The sequence below is a fragment of the Aristolochia californica genome, unplaced genomic scaffold, assembly GCF_029961685.1.
Source record: "Aristolochia californica isolate CCGP_79_NKW_82.1479 unplaced genomic scaffold, dmAriCali1.0.hap1 SCAF_10, whole genome shotgun sequence".
Lineage (NCBI taxonomy): Eukaryota > Viridiplantae > Streptophyta > Magnoliopsida > Piperales > Aristolochiaceae > Aristolochia > Aristolochia californica.
Genome location: NW_027181771.1, coordinates 33,473,462 through 33,488,622, shown reverse-complemented (window position 1 = coordinate 33,488,622; position 15,161 = coordinate 33,473,462). Strand labels below are relative to the sequence as shown.

At 37.4% G+C, this 15,161-nt stretch overlaps 2 protein-coding genes across 4 annotated transcripts; one reads left to right on the top strand and one right to left on the bottom strand.

The window, feature by feature from the left end:
- Positions 1-78: 78 nt before the first annotated feature.
- On the bottom strand, positions 79-7,405 carry LOC137937254 (villin-1). 2 transcript variants are annotated; one of them, XM_068782344.1, is made up of 24 exons: positions 7,323-7,405; positions 6,947-7,046; positions 6,697-6,761; positions 6,482-6,581; positions 6,213-6,281; positions 5,890-6,126; positions 5,633-5,810; positions 5,420-5,552; positions 5,150-5,312; positions 4,927-5,077; positions 4,753-4,838; positions 4,466-4,621; positions 4,278-4,346; positions 4,118-4,186; positions 3,844-3,981; positions 3,231-3,359; positions 2,917-3,064; positions 2,752-2,762; positions 2,510-2,650; positions 1,967-2,092; positions 1,832-1,894; positions 1,397-1,664; positions 702-883; positions 79-531 (listed from the first exon to the last, which is right to left on the bottom strand). In XM_068782344.1, the coding sequence occupies exons 3-24, from the start codon at positions 6,750-6,752 to the stop codon at positions 418-420; spliced, it is 2,787 nt and encodes a 928-aa protein (XP_068638445.1). In that variant the 5' UTR covers positions 6,753-6,761; positions 6,947-7,046; positions 7,323-7,405; the 3' UTR covers positions 79-417. The 2 variants fall into 2 exon arrangements, with proteins under 2 accessions (XP_068638445.1, XP_068638444.1); XM_068782343.1 differs by lacking the exon at positions 7,323-7,405 and having other exon boundaries at positions 6,697-6,769; positions 6,947-7,249.
- Positions 7,406-7,737: 332 nt separating this feature from the next.
- LOC137942543 (zinc finger CCCH domain-containing protein 25) lies at positions 7,738-14,871 on the top strand. 2 transcript variants are annotated; one of them, XM_068788238.1, is made up of 5 exons: positions 7,738-7,876; positions 8,564-8,776; positions 8,882-8,991; positions 9,080-9,267; positions 13,902-14,871. In XM_068788238.1, the coding sequence occupies exons 2-5, from the start codon at positions 8,604-8,606 to the stop codon at positions 14,616-14,618; spliced, it is 1,188 nt and encodes a 395-aa protein (XP_068644339.1). In that variant the 5' UTR covers positions 7,738-7,876; positions 8,564-8,603; the 3' UTR covers positions 14,619-14,871. The 2 variants fall into 2 exon arrangements, with proteins under 2 accessions (XP_068644339.1, XP_068644338.1); XM_068788237.1 differs by having other exon boundaries at positions 8,561-8,776.
- Positions 14,872-15,161: the final 290 nt, after the last annotated feature.

Sequence of the window (15,161 nt, the reverse complement as noted above, 5' to 3'; positions counted from 1 at the left end):
ATACCACTACATTGTGTAAATAAAAACAACTAATGCCTTTTGTGTTATCAGAATTGAGAAGTTAACATCACTCTACCCTCATGAGAAATCCCAAATAATATATTTTTTAGTTAATTGTACCATTCAATATTTCAGAAGTCTTTCAATAACACCTGATAAAGTAGGCACCATCCATGTTGCTGAGGTTGAGACATTGACGATTGCCCATAACTTTCAAAACTAATTACAAATAAAAATGAGATTGAATAATCATTTTTTTTTTCGAAGTACTGTTTGAATCAAAATCTGAACTGACTCTGCAGTACTTAAACTCTTTCCTCTCTTATAATCTAGAAAAAAATGGGTCAAATGCAAACCTGGATAGCAAGTTTAATTCTCCGAAACCAGGTATGAGACTAGAGAGAGATATCATATACCTTAGAAAAGATTGAGATTCATCTTGTGCTTATTCTGTCTCCACTTAGGAAGCTTATAGAAGGCTTCCTTTGTCATTCCAAACTTCTCTTGAAACTCTTCATCAGAAAGATAGGCCTGAACAAATAAATAATAACGGCTGTCTTGAGTGGAAGTCTACTAGAAATGATAGTTCAAATGATGTAAAGTCACATGATGCAATTAAATATAGTAAGTCTATTGCAACTTCCTTTTCTAATACATCATACATGTGGTACCAGCAATACACAGAAGCAAGCAACTTTTACCTCTCTTCTGGTTACATCGATTCCTGTCACCGGATCATCACAAGTCACTTTTAGTCGTTCATATGGGACTTTTGAATCACGTAAGCTTTGTGCAAGTTTACCGTCTGCCAGTGTGATGGTTCCAATGTTTTGTGAGGTCAAACTGGGATCCTCTATCACTGTGGGAGATTTGAATAATCCTTCTGCAAAAAATTAAATGAAGCAGAATGCATTGTGTCACCTGGAAGGTCGGGCATCATAGTTAATTGAACAATAAAGCAGAACAGTAGCTAACAAATATTGAGAATGGGAACATTTTGGCACTGTTTGGTCTAGGAGTGAACAAAAAGACAAGAAAAAGAAAATGAAGTCGTCTAAAGTCACAAATGGGACTTTACAGAACCTCAAATTCTTTCATCTTCTATTACTTTCCTTCGATTTCACGAAAACCAAACAGGGCCTCTGAGTGGTATGTCTTACAAGGTGCTACCATCTTAGAGTTACTTGCAGTTTGAAGATTGCTCTGGGGAATGGAAAATGGATCATGGTTTAAATTAACCAAGCAAAGAAAAAGGAAGCAAGCTCGTACAACATGCTTCTCAGTTACACCCTAACAACTAAAGAATTATTATCTGCACAGGTACATACCAAAGAAACAAGAACCATATTCACTTCTAAAACTAATGCCTTCAAGTAAGACTTGAACAAATTGCTACCTCCAGATCCCTGAAATTGTGAACCTGAGGAACCCATTTTTAGTGAAGCTGTGGATGATTCATGAGCAGTCATCCTATCTGGAGGTGAAGGAAACAATTTTCTAGCAACTGAAGTTGTGCTGGAAATGAGAGGAATGCTTAGAGGCTCAGAACTAGGGCTCCAAACTCGGGGTGCTGGAGACCCACTTCTTCTCCTGGCACTATCAAAAACTAAAGATTTGCTTCTTGGACTGTTTGCTGTCGCTTCACTTGCACTCCTTTTAGGCGTCTGAAAAAGAAAAATGTCATACAACAAAAGAAGCTATACAAATAATTGCTTTTTTGGACATATTTTTGAAGTTGCAATAGATGGCCAGATAAAATTTAAGCGACTGATGAAACTAATACATAGATGGACAGTGGCTACAACATTTTCAAACATAAACACCGACTTACTCCCATTTTCATCCCTTGTCCTTTGAGAATGGCAAGCTTCCTCTCGAATGAGTTGCCATGCATCTGCAAGGAAAATAATGTAGTCAACTTGCCAGAATTTTAAAGGGCTCAATCAAGTAGAAATATCACACTTACATATGCTTTTGATGAATCCCAATCAAAGAAACGTGTGAAAAAAGGAGGCTCGTGTCCTTCTGTGAGAATATATATTGGGATTTTCGGAGACAGCCCTTCAAGAAGAATGTCTAGCTTGAGGAATTTCTACAGATTAATGTAAAAAAATGAGATAATGAATAGAAGAATAGATTAAGAAAAGAAAGTAATGTGTACCAAACTAAATATGAAATAATCTAGCTTGAACAGGTTGGATTCATGTATAGTTAATCTTAATAGTGGTACCATCAAGAATTATCTAACAGCTGGAGGATGTCTTTCACATCTCTTTTGATTTAATTGTGAAGAGAGATTATAAACTCTATAACCATCTCTTTTGTGGTTAAGAGTAATAGACAACTTTTGATACCAGAGTCCTAGCATGCTATAAATTTTGTGATCCCCACATTCCAAACATTTTTTTATTGTTTAGTGGTCATCCTGAATGTTTATACCACCACCACTACAGGATGGAGAATATCCTATGATTAAAAACAAAGATAAAAGGCTAGTATGGTATACTACCTGGCCAAAAGTTAAGGCTTCTTGCTTGGATATATTTCCTGCATGCAGCCCAATCCAGACATAGATTTCACGAAAGCAATCTAATACTAATACTTCTTCGGTTGTCAAATCATCCTGAGTAAAATCGAAGATCTCTTTCACCTGAAATATTTTTGAGAGGATGCTAAATGTAGGTCACTACTATTTGTTTACTGCACAATGAAATTCAAAAGAGAACTGTATTTACGTGATATGAAGAGTACCTTGAAATCAGCTGAGAGATGAAGCAAACAAGGTGCAAAACCAGAAGCGGTATGTCAGTTATGTGTTCTAAAGCCAGTCTACAGTGGCTTCATTCTGAACCAAGGCAGACATTGGTAAATCTTTTGAGATGAAAGAAGTTATAGGCCTGGCGATGACAAGCTCACCTTCTATGAAACTACAGGCAAACAAATGGGGCTCTTCTTCCCACTGTTTTATCTCCTTGTCCTTTGCATACTCTGCTTTTCCACCTAATGTATCCCAGAAACTGTCAGGCTCACTACCTTCCCTCACTGATATAATTTGCTGCATGGGCTGTCCAAGGAATAAACAAATTTTAGTTTGCTCCAGAATCATACCGTAGTGAAGCATTTAATAAATTTATACTATTGTTTCACTTGCTCCTTTTACGGACTTAAACATCATATTAAACTTCAGTAAGTAGTTCAAGAGTTGGAATAGGGTGGTAAGTAGTACGTACAAATAATATGTCAAGCATTCTATCAAGAAGATCATGATCTCGTGGAGAACAGAGATTTCCTGTCCAAGTGAATACAGAGCCTCCCACTTGCAAGATGTAGCAATAACATGAATTGAGTGAACTTGAGGACTGAAATCCAAGGTTAACGGTGAGAAAATTTGCTTTCTAGAGTGGTATGTCGACTTAAGAAATGACTAAGAAGTTATTGCAACATAACGGAACATTTAAAACAAAAAACAATATAACTGTCATCAGCAATGCATAAGTCAACCATAAACTTATACTCTTTGAATGGTTCTATTAGTGCCATCTTAGTCTTGCTCCTAAACTGTTGGAAATAAGACTATTTTACTGATCTTAATGTCAAGTGTGGAATTTGAGGCCTTTCTGCCCAGCTTGGTTTCAAGTAAGTTTCAATATAAAATATAGGAACAGACAAAAAAAAAATGATGTCAGCAGATATGTAAATACAGGACGACCACATTAAGGAAAAGGATGAATAAACTCTGAAACTCAGAATGGAGTTCTTTTTCAATATGTTGCTACTATTTGCAAATCCGTAAGCAAAATTCTGTGGTTAAATTTCATCTAGAAGTTCTCACTTTCTACTTACCAGATCAACTTGAATGGCTTGCATATTCTCAGAACATGACCCTTGAACTCGAAAAAGAGCACCACTCTCTTCATCATATGTCTCATCACACATTTCATTTTCTGACGTAAACCGCTTATATCCAGAACTCATCCCACCCTATGGTAATAGCACAATAGTAGAAAAAAGGCATTGCAATATGAAAACAAAGTTTATCCAAGTACATTTTGCTACCTTCTATTTGGACAAATGAAGAACAAACAAGTAAGTAATGAGCTGAAGTGCTGATATGCACCTTGAAAATAGTCAACCTCTGGAAAATTGAAAATAATTGAAGGGGTTCCTTTCCTTCGTAAACTTGAGCCTGTGGTAGAAAATAAGGTGCGGTAATAAAAAAAAACTATGCTTTGAGCAAAGGGGACACTGTTATGTCTAAAAGTGGAAAGATAGCACACCAGAACTGGATGGCCTTTGAATGAATCCGCCATGGAGCACATGAGGGTTATTGCATCCACTCTGTCCTCCTGTAACCCAAAGAAGAAAAAGGAAATTCAAGAATGAACAGAAAACCCTATGGTGACATTTTGCTAGAGTAATGGCATAAGATATCCAAAGGCTTTGCATGCAGAGTTGGATCACAAACCATAATACTGTGCTGTCCCAACCAAGCGAAGAATAAAGTCTCATCTTTTTCATATCCAGGATAGACATACTGCACAATATAGCAGTCCCCACTGAAAAGTTTACCATGTTCAGTAGTAGGAATAGGAGAAAGATCATGACAATCTACTCGCCAAACCTAAAACAATTTTGGTATTGGGTGTCAAGGTCAAATTTCAACTTGCTCTGAAATGTTGAATTGTTACTGGCAAAAATTGATTTTCACATTCATAGCAAAAACAAACTGGAAATTGCGGAGGAAAGCTTTACTTTTAGAACACCACTGCAATCTATGAATGGTTGGAAATCTTTATCTGGCAGTTCCTTCACATCAAAACCCTTTTGCTTAAACAGAGCTGCAAGAGAAAATTATAATTTGTCCACCGTTTGAGGGCCATCTATTTAGATTTGTGAAATTCTATAATTTCGCAGATTGGACTAGACCTGCTACTTTCTCTCGGCCTTCTTCATACAAAGTTGACTCGGCAGTTCCAGACCATCCACTGAAGTAGGACCTAAATGCGGCAGTTTCAGATCCATCAGTCAAGAAAGTTATATGGCTGCTTGTGGACCTGCCTTGAGAAGTCACAAAACCCTACAATTGCCAGAGTTAGTTGGGATAAAAATATTGGAGATTAAAAGATGCAACAACAGGTCAACTTATTACTTCTGTAGCTGAGATGGCAGTCTTCCGTTCTGATATAGTGGCATTTCTTCCCATCCAAACAAAAATCTCACAATCACAGTCTAACATGAAACACTTGTCTGCACTAAGCATTTCTTTCTGTAATGAGGAACTCTCAATGCAGCTCATTTGATTTTTTGTTATCCTATTACAACAGAATTGTGATACAATTCCAGCAAAAACATGGATTTTAGAATGTACCCAGGCAAACACAGAGTTAAAGAGGACTTGGAGAAGCAAATCCTAGCTCACCGAAACAGTTTTGCACATGGAGTCCTTGGTTTCTCCTGCATCATCTGAGGAGGCTCTCGTGTAATCGGAGCATATCCTCCAAATAAACTCCAGAACTCCCCAACATCAGAATCCCCGACAAACTTTCCACCCTCTATACAACAACAAACAGTTAAAAATAGTTTGTTGTACCAGATGACTACGAACTATTAAATGTTCTTACAAATGTCTTACCTATGGTAGCCACATCACACTTACCGCCATGGTTGTTGTTTTTAATATATTGAACAACATCCAAGGCTTTAGCTCTTTCCTGTATGCTGGAGTTGCATCCACTAAAGAGAAAGATCTTTGACTGAGTATCAAGTATAAATACATCATTTTGGTTCAGGGAGGATCGCCTGAAAGGTACCTAGACACATGAAAAATAACTCATTGCATACTCTCTGTGTTAAATGCAGACAACTTCTATCCGAAGCAAAAATTCTTACTTCTTTAACATAAACAACATGATCCCCCTTGCAAGTAAATAGCCTGTCTTGATATGCTATATTGCCTGCACCTCCCATTTCTGAGCAAAAAGTTCCTTCCAGTGGTATGATGCAGGGTTTAAAATAAGACAGAAACTTCTCTGTCTCATGACCTTGTACTTCTTTGTATTGGACAGAACGGGAACCCAAAATTATGTCCAACTCAACAGCTTTATCTGATACCATGGATGATTCAACCTGTAAAGTAGGAAGGTAACCAAAGTCTAAAATGGACCGGAGAGGTAAATTCAAATAATTACATCGTGAAGCAGGACAAGAAGGACCTCTTTAGCATCCTTTCCAAGCCAGTAATGGATATCGTGTTGAGTCAGTCCATTTTTAAGCAATGTTGTCTGTTTCAAGGAAAAAAATAGATACTTCCAGATCACAGCAGAATATAAGGAACGAAAGATTGTCTTTTAAAAAAATAGCTCAAATTTCTAATCATGAAAGGCCAAGTGACTCATATTTCACTGTATTACTATTTGAATGTAAAACATGGCATTCCAAAGAAGAATTAGAGTTAAACCCAGTAAAAAGGAGAATGACATACATTTAGAATGAGGTATGCACTTCCAGTGTAAAATTTCCCATGCGAGGACTCGAGGACCGAAACAAATCGAAGATTTTCTACGCACCAGACTTCCAATCCTCTATAAACGAAGAAAAGGTTAAGGAAGGCAGCTATAAAGCCAATGTGATATGTGATATTACCATGAGATCACTGTGAAATCACAAAGAAAAAAAGAAGACAGGTAGGAAGAATACGCCATAGCTCCAGCTCCTTTAAAGACCAAATCACCATCACTATTAACTTCTGACATAGAGAGCACCTGCGAAACTAAACTTTCCCATTCAATACATCAGAATAAATGTTGAGTCCTCAAACATACTCCTAACTCTTATATGCGTATCTAGTCTACTCGTAAGCAAATAGTCATACAAGAATATAAAGTAATCGATGCAGCCTTTTCAAAAAATCCAGTCACAACCTGCTTAACAGTAACCACACGCTTACCCCAATCGAGACCGAATTCCAAGCTTTTTACGTGTTATCAAAGAAGCTCAGACAGATGAGGAGTAGAAAACGGGCCAAATTTCCGTCCGCAAACAGATACCTGAACGTAAAAAAGCAGATGCGTGTAATTACGTTACGTAACGTGCGTTCAGGAAGATTCTGCAGCTCCTAAAGTTCGAGGAACGAGATCAAGCATTGAGAAGACGACCCAACGAAGACGGATTGAAGGATGAAGATTGGTACTCAATCAAACAAGAAAGAACAAAAAGTTGTAAAAGAGAGGTCTGTGAAAAGAGGAAGAAAAGCGTTACTGTGATAGTGCTCGAGGCACAGGTTGGTGAAAAGTAGAGCGATAATGGATAAGCGTGGACCTTACCTGACTGGTGGCAGCTGCTGGCGCTTGGGTGCAACGAAAGACGAGGAGACGAGACTCACAGAGAGCATGCTTGCCTTTTCTTCCTGTTACTGGGGCCCGCGAAAGGGAGTTTCTTCCTTCCTAAGGGAGAGCTTTCGTCAGATCGTGCCTGCCACTCACCATGTGAGGTGCTTTTAAGGTCGTCGCAGTGTGACACCGATACGTACTGCGCGCTGCGCGGGAACGACATCGGCCCATGATCTGTCTCTCGGAAATATGGGCTGTTTATTATGGGCCTCTCACCTTTACGTGCAACGCCGAAGGTCCGACTACCCGATTACCCGTTTAGTCCATACGGTGTCGGCCCGACCCGATTTCATCATCGGGTTTTTTTCGTTCTTCGAGTTAGGGATTTTCAGTTCGAAACATTCCAAAATTTGGGGCTTCTTCGGAAGAATGGGTTTCGTCGAGGAAAATCGATTTTGTATATGCTCGGAGCTGCAAAGCTTCCTCTCTTTTCGATTTAGTGGAATCTTGTCGTCTCCTCCCGTAGATGTAGGCTGTTGCCGAACCACGTATGATCTGTGCCTCTTGTGATTGATTATTACTTCATGTTTTCGTTTTCTCATTTACTTATACATTTCGTAGTTTGATAAATCTCGAATCGTGCTCAATTTTAGTCTTAGCTCTAACAGTACGTCATGAAATTTAGTACTACAACGACCTGGATGTTTTTTGTTCCGTTGCAATTTTGGATTCCCAAATAAGTAGAAAGGGCTATTATCCAGGTGCATCAAGAACAATTTGACGTAAACTGTATCATATATGCCTGCTTGCTACTATTATTGTGAAAGTAAAAGAGAAGAAGATATCGTTAGCTTAATAGTTGTTGAATACAATATGTTTAAATGGTGATTAGATGATGTAAAGATCAGTTGTTACATTGTGGGTAATTATTGGTTTTATTTATTTATTTCTGGTGGATGAGTGGTAGGTGTTGGCATTGGATATATTCTTTGTATTCTTATGCGGCTTCTTTTTTTCTGTCAATTTCCTTTTTTCCTCTGTCCTTGTGATTATCACTATTCTGTATTTTTTAAGTGGCTAAAATGCATTATGGTTACCATGATCACTTGGCTTAGACTCACCTACACATTGTTTCAGTGCTTCGTCTGTTTTCTGTATATAGATCAGAAACTTATCTTGGCCTGTGAAAGTGCATTTTATTTCATTCTAATCGAACTTTGTGGAGTCTACAGCAGCCAAATTCTCTTCTTGTAGACCTACATATTAAAGTGCACAATGAATCCACTCACATTAGTTAAACGGATACAAAAGATCAACTCCACTGAAGCAGCATTAGGAATTTCTGAAGACGCTTCTTGGCATACCAAATACAAGGATTCTGCTTATGTATATGTTGGTGGTATTCCATATGATCTCACTGAAGGTGACCTCCTTGCAGTTTTTTCTCAGTAAGTACACTAATTAGTTTATGCTCGGTGATTGAACACAACTTTGTATCCATAGATAAAAAATTCGAGTTCTGAAATCTACTTGTTTTTTGAGCTATTTTTCAGGTATGGGGAGATTGTTGATGTTAACCTTGTTAGGGATAAAGCCACTGGTAAATCCAAAGGGTTTGCATTTCTGGCTTATGAGGATCAGAGGAGTACTGTTCTTGCTGTTGGTTAGTTGTCTAACTGGATGTTTATCATTATTATTATGATTCCTGTTAATTGAAAATTTATCAGTTGCTCTGTTTTCATTGGTTGCAGATAATTTGAATGGGGCCAAGGTTCTAGGGCGGATAGTAAGAGTTGATCATGTTACCAAGTACAAAAGGAAAGAGGAAGAAGATGAAGAGGCAGAGCAACAGAAGAGGGAAGCTCGTGGTGTTTGCCGTGCATTTCAAAGAGGTGATTGTGCTCGTGGAGCATCATGCAAGTTCTCCCATGATGAACAAGTAAGTCTCAAGTCCTTGTGGTTTCTTTATACTGATTAAAATAGCTCATTTGTTCAAACTAGTGCTTGTTCGTGAATTGGACCTTCTTGTGTTAAATGTTGATCTTTACCAGGCCTATGAATAGTTTCAGGGAACTTATTGTTTTTTTTTTTTTTTGAACATTATCAGGGATAATATAAGTAATTTGTTAATCTTGTTGGAAAGTAGAAACATTGACATGGCAAAGGCAGGCCTAACCTAAAGTTATTATGCAATGTTGCAGGTTTGTATACATCATATGCAGGACAAATGTCAATGCTATATTCTTTTAATTGTAATGGTCCTGGCCTTTTGCTATTGATAGTGTTTATCAGTGTTGTGGCTAGCAAAAGCCTTCCAAACTTTCAGGACATTGCTTTTTAGGAGCAATAGTGGTGTGATGCAGTTGGACATTTTATAAAATTTTCTGTGTAAATTTTACTGCCTTGTAATATTAACTGGATCAGTTAAAAAATTGAGTTGAATATTTTAAAAACAAAGGTAGAGTTGAGTCATCTGTTTGGTCTAAGCATAAATTGCAAAGGATGGTAGTTTAGTTGGTGATATGAAAATCAATAGAATGGACAGTGCAAAGAGTTTTCTCTCCTCTGCTACTCTTTTCAAGTATTGCATGAATTAAAGTCTTGCGAAGTCTGTACTTTATCAATCCCTGTGGATTAGCATTTGGAAGCTGAACTTTCTCCTCTTTACAGAATGTTTACTTATTATGTAAGCAACTTTTTTTTACTCTTTTTTAGTTTCTGTTTAAGGAAATAATTTGAACACAAAAATTTTGCTTTTGATAGTAGAGAAATTGTTTTCAAATTTTAATTGCAACATACATTATAAAGTTGGTTTTCTTATCTCAGCTTAAAAGATTTCTTGATCTCTTTCCGATCGCAGAGTGTGTTCTTCTATTCTTTCAATCCTTTCTTCTCCTATTGTAATCCAGTCTCAAAAAAATTCTTACTCTTCCTTTCAAAGATCTTTCTTGCTTTAAATATATTAATTGCCCAAGTTAAAACCTTCTTAAATTGAACTTTTGACCTATTCAAGGAGGCAGTATTTGCTTGTAGGACTTGGGTTCATTGGTTTCAACCTGGAGCTAGAGATAAAGTCAAATTAAGATAGTGAAATGTTAAGATCAAGCTAGATGTTTTAATTTTTCACATCAGTGATTGTGTTTTCTGATCTTTTATTTTCTAGTTTGGGTTGGTGATAGAAAATATAGTGAAGGGTAGTTTCGTCTTTTTACATATGCTGTAGTATCTAGAGTTTACATTATCTCATTCAGCATGATTAGATGTGTCTGTAGATTAATTTTCATATAATTTAAGTATGGATATTAGGAGATACAAGGGATTGAGTGTATTTAAGTGAAAAAGGGTATTTTTATAATTTGTACTCATCTTTCTTAATACTAGGGAAGGAGATCAAGCACGATCTCTGAGGAGACTCTTTTCCAGAAGTCTCGTTATTCATCTTTCTCTTCTCTCTTTTCTCTCAATTTCTCTTTCTTCTTTATTTTTACCCTTTTTCATGGTATTAGAGCAGTGAATCCTGGTCAAAAAGCCCTTATTCTTTTTGTCTCACCCTATGAAGGACTGCGACCTGACAAGGAAGGGGTTCTTGAAGTTCGTGCTCTACTGTTGGTAAAAATCCATCATTTTTCTTCTTTTTTTTGCCATAACCTTAGGGTTGTTGGTTTATACTGCTTTTAGTGCAGTTTAATTATGATAAAGAGTCGTAGAAGGACTCATTGATTTGGGATTCTTCCTCTTTTCTTGGTGCGCAACCGAATACTGGGTTTTCTAATTGCATCACCCTCTGTAAAGGTGGTACCAGCCTTGGTTTGTGAGTTGTGTGATTCTTAAGTGTTCAATCATTCATTCTCTATTGGTAGAATTGGGTCAACTTGGGTTTGAGCGAGCATTGCACAAAACCCTAATTATTTGTGATGTGGGGCCCACCTATCCTGCGCACCTAGCTTGTTAGTTGAGGTCTTTAATTGCTGAATTGTGATTGTTTTGTGATTCTCATGGCTGATTTTGGTGAGATATGCTCCCCCTCAAGTGAGCTAGGCAATTCTGATGAAAAAAATTCTATTGTGATAACTTATGAGAAATTGAATGGGTAGAGCTATCTTAGCTGGTCTAAATCAGTATGAATGTAATTAAAGGCTAACTAGAAGTCAAAATATATAAGAGATAATCTCCTTGTGTCTATGAATGATGACAGGGAGGTAGAAGACTATCAGGTTATGACCTGGATGATAAAAAGTTTTGATTCCAAATTGAGGAATCAAATTATGAATTGTAAGACTGCAAAAGAGATATGAATGTCCCTTGATCCTTGTATGCAAAAGAAAAGAATTTATCTCGAGTGTATGAGTTATATACCAATTTTTTCAGTCTCAAGAGAGGTGACAAACTTGTTACAAAGTACTACGGTGAATTTTTAGGGGTGTGGCAGGAGATAAATGTATATCATCCATGTTCTACTGATAAACAAGAATTGAGCAAGCAGCAAGGTCAATTGTTGATTGCTAAATTTCTTGATGGTCTGGGTTCAGAAGGAATGAAGGCACTTTTGCTTGCGTTAGATGATGTACCTACATTGTCTACTACATTTTAACAGAATCATGCATACTGAAACTACTGTATACATAGAGGTGATAAAGGAGTTATGATGGTTGATACTTTTGCTCTTAATACTTCTGGTTGCACTAAATTTTCTAGAGGTCGTGGTAGTGTCAATAGAGGCAAAGGTAGATATGGACTTGGAAGAGGTTGAGGCCAAGGTAATAATAAATCCGAGAGAAAATGTAATCACTGTAGCAGATCCGACCACTTCTTTGTCAAGTGCCAGATCAAGTTTGGTAAGCCAACATTGGCAAACTCGAAGATTCATTAAAGTAGTGAGATTCCTACAAGTGGTAAGCAACATTATATCAGGCTCATTTGATGAAATGCACCAACTAGTTCAGTGTTTGGCTCAGTTGACTGTTGCTTCTTCTTCGACATCTATGGCTCAGACTTCCACTCCTATAGCCACTTTTGCGAGTACAGATACTTTGCTCTTCATGTGCATTTGTCACCCATTTGAGTTTTTAAATCAGGTGCCACTACCCACATGTTGGATATGTCATCCTTGTTCTCTGACTTGAAAAAGTCCTTTGATATTATAAACATCACCTTAGTTGATGGTTATGTTTCATCAGTTCAAGGAGTCGGCACCTTAGTTCCATCCTCCTTCATGTCTCCTCAATTTGTGCTATTTGTCCTAAGTTTCTTTTGAGTTTGTTGTATGTTGGTCAACTCACTAAGTCTATAAATTGTTTTGTTACATTTTATCTTTCTCGTTGTGTATTTCAGGATCTTATGATGAGGAGGACGATTGGGTCAGCATGTGATAGAGACAAATTATATTATCTGGAGAGCCTTTCACTTGAGCAGTCACTACATGCTATGCATTCTATGAGTTCACCTCTATAGTGGTACCTACTGTTAGGTCACCCTTCTCCAGTAAAATTGGTTCAACTTTTTCCTGCAATTCCTTCGAGTCTTTAATTTCAGGGTGACTCATTCCAGCTAAGCAAACATCATTGAGCACCATTTCCATTAAGTCATTCCAGGAGCAGTCGTTTGACATTGTTGATTCCAATTTCTGGGTTCCTTGTTTTGTGACTTGTATGTTTGGTTACAAGTATTTTCTTTCGTTTATTGATGATTTCAATAGATGTATTTAGGTAACTCTTATAGGAAAATTTTGAGGTATTTCATGTATTTCAAACATTTTATAATGAAATAAAAAATTAGTTTTATACATCTATTCGTGTACTTAGCATTGATACGGCTTGGAATTCATGAGCCAAAAATTGATTTGTTTTGTTAAGAATTTGGGATCATACATCAATCGTCTTGTATTTTTACTTTGCAGCAAAACGGTGTGGCTGAACACAAAAATCGTCATTTATTGGAAGTGGCTTGTACTATATTATTGCATATGAGTGTACCCAAATCATATTGGGGTGATGCAGTATGATTAGATGTTTCTCACTACGTGCTTTCTTATTAACAGGGTGCCTTTTTTCTGTTCTTGGGGGACAGGTTCCCATATAGATACTAATGTCATCTTTGCACATGTGTTTAGTTCTCCATGTGTTAGAAAATATAGTGAAGGGTAGTTTCGTCGTATTATATATGTTGTAGTATGAAAAGTGTACAATATTTCATTCAGTATGATTAGATGTTTTTCATATATTTTGAGTATATATATTAGGAGATATAAGGGATTAAGTGTATTTAAATGAATTAGGGTATTTTTGTAAATTGTACTCATCTTTCTTAATAAACAGGATGGAGATCGATCTCCTAGGAGACTCTTTTCTAAAAGTCTCTTCATCCATTTCTCTCTCTTGTCTCTTGTCTCTTCTCTCTCAATTTCTCTCTTTCTCTGTCTCTCTCTTTTATCTTTTTTCAGTAGGTTCTTTGTAATCCAAGATCACCGTGCGATTGATCTTTGGTTACATTTGGTACTATCAAGTCATTACTTTCTTGTTCTGCAATGGGTTGTTTTTGAATTAATACTTTGTTGATGATTTATTTGAATTTCAGCGTAGTGCCAACACTGGTTGGGGTGCCAAGGATGACTCCAAATCAAGATGGGGTCATGACAAGTATGATGGCCCACCAAAGAGCCACGAAAAATCCAGTTACGCTGTTTCAGATAATAATCTTGATTCCACAGTGGGGCATAGGGACTCGTTGTCGAGATCTGCCGAATTTGATGCTCAGAAATCCAGAACTAAGGGTGAATATGGGGATGGAAAAAGTTACTTGAAGGAGAAAGATAAAAGAGAGCTAGAAAAACGGTCAGAAAGGCATGAGAAAGAAGATGTGGGTAGGAGCAGAGATGAGAGGCGGTCAGGAAGGCATGAAAAAGAAGACCAGGGTAGGAGCAGAGACGAGAGGCTGTCAGGAAGGCATGAAAAAGAAGACCAGGTTAGGAACAGAGACGAGAGGCTGTCAGGAAGGCATGAAAAAGAAGACCAGGTTAGGAACAGAGATGAGAGGCTGTCAGGAAAGCATGAAAAAGAAGACCAGATTAGGAGCAGAGATGAGAGGCGATCAGGAAGGCATCAGGAGGATGCAAATCAGAAACAAGACAGAGAACAGCGAGGCTCAAGGCATAACACGGATACTTATATGAAAGAGGACCATGGATATCGCTCAAGGTATGATGAGGACAAAGTCGGATCAGATTGGGAAGGTGAGAATATACAAAGAAGTGAGAAACGTTCAAGGCATGATATAGATGAACGAGACCTTTAATTGGGAAGAACAGGAATGAATCTTGTAAACAGAGAATCAACCTCTGATTTTTTATTATGCCCGTGGAGATGGGTAAAATGCCTTCACTAAATCTTTTTCCTCACTTTTGACTTCTGAGGTGTAATCATATGTTATAGACTGTTCTCTAGAACTTTACTCTTGTACGCACTCATATTGACTTGCTTGAAATGATATTTATTCAGGAACTCTGTTGGGAAGCTTGCTGGTTTTGGCTACCTTGTACAGTTTCTTAAAATGTAACCACCTCTTGACGAAGAATTTTTGCAATAAGGATAGTATTTATCTTTTACAAAGGCCAGCTCTTGGCAGGAAAAACTACCGAATCCTTGAAAGTTTGGACACACCCAGTTATTTATATGTGTTTTCTTACATCTCGTTGTCTTGACATTTTTCACCATTCACTGCAAATAATTGTTTAAAAATGAATCCATGAATGGCTTCGTCTGTGGGAAGGGAGATTCCGATCACATGAGAAGAAGACGTGTTGGACTACATTGTTCTGTAATTTGATTAATTTAAGAC

What these genes read in the sequence shown, in the direction of transcription:
- LOC137937254 (XM_068782344.1), bottom strand. Translation starts at nt 6,752, where the DNA reads ATGTCAGAAGTTAATAGTGATGGTGATTTGGTCTTTAAAGGAGCTGGA. An exon ending in GTGCATACCTCATTCTAAAT is followed by an intron (nt 6,282 to 6,481) that starts GTATGTCATTCT and finishes TCCTTGAAACAG; the next exon opens with ACAACATTGCTTAAAAATGG. An exon ending in AAGCCATTCAAGTTGATCTG is followed by an intron (nt 3,360 to 3,843) that starts GTAAGTAGAAAG and finishes CTTGGATTTCAG; the next exon opens with TCCTCAAGTTCACTCAATTC.
- LOC137942543 (XM_068788238.1), top strand. Translation starts at nt 8,604, where the DNA reads ATGAATCCACTCACATTAGTTAAACGGATACAAAAGATCAACTCCACT. An exon ending in GAGTACTGTTCTTGCTGTTG is followed by an intron (nt 8,992 to 9,079) that starts GTTAGTTGTCTA and finishes CATTGGTTGCAG; the next exon opens with ATAATTTGAATGGGGCCAAG. An exon ending in AGTTCTCCCATGATGAACAA is followed by an intron (nt 9,268 to 13,901) that starts GTAAGTCTCAAG and finishes TTTGAATTTCAG; the next exon opens with CGTAGTGCCAACACTGGTTG.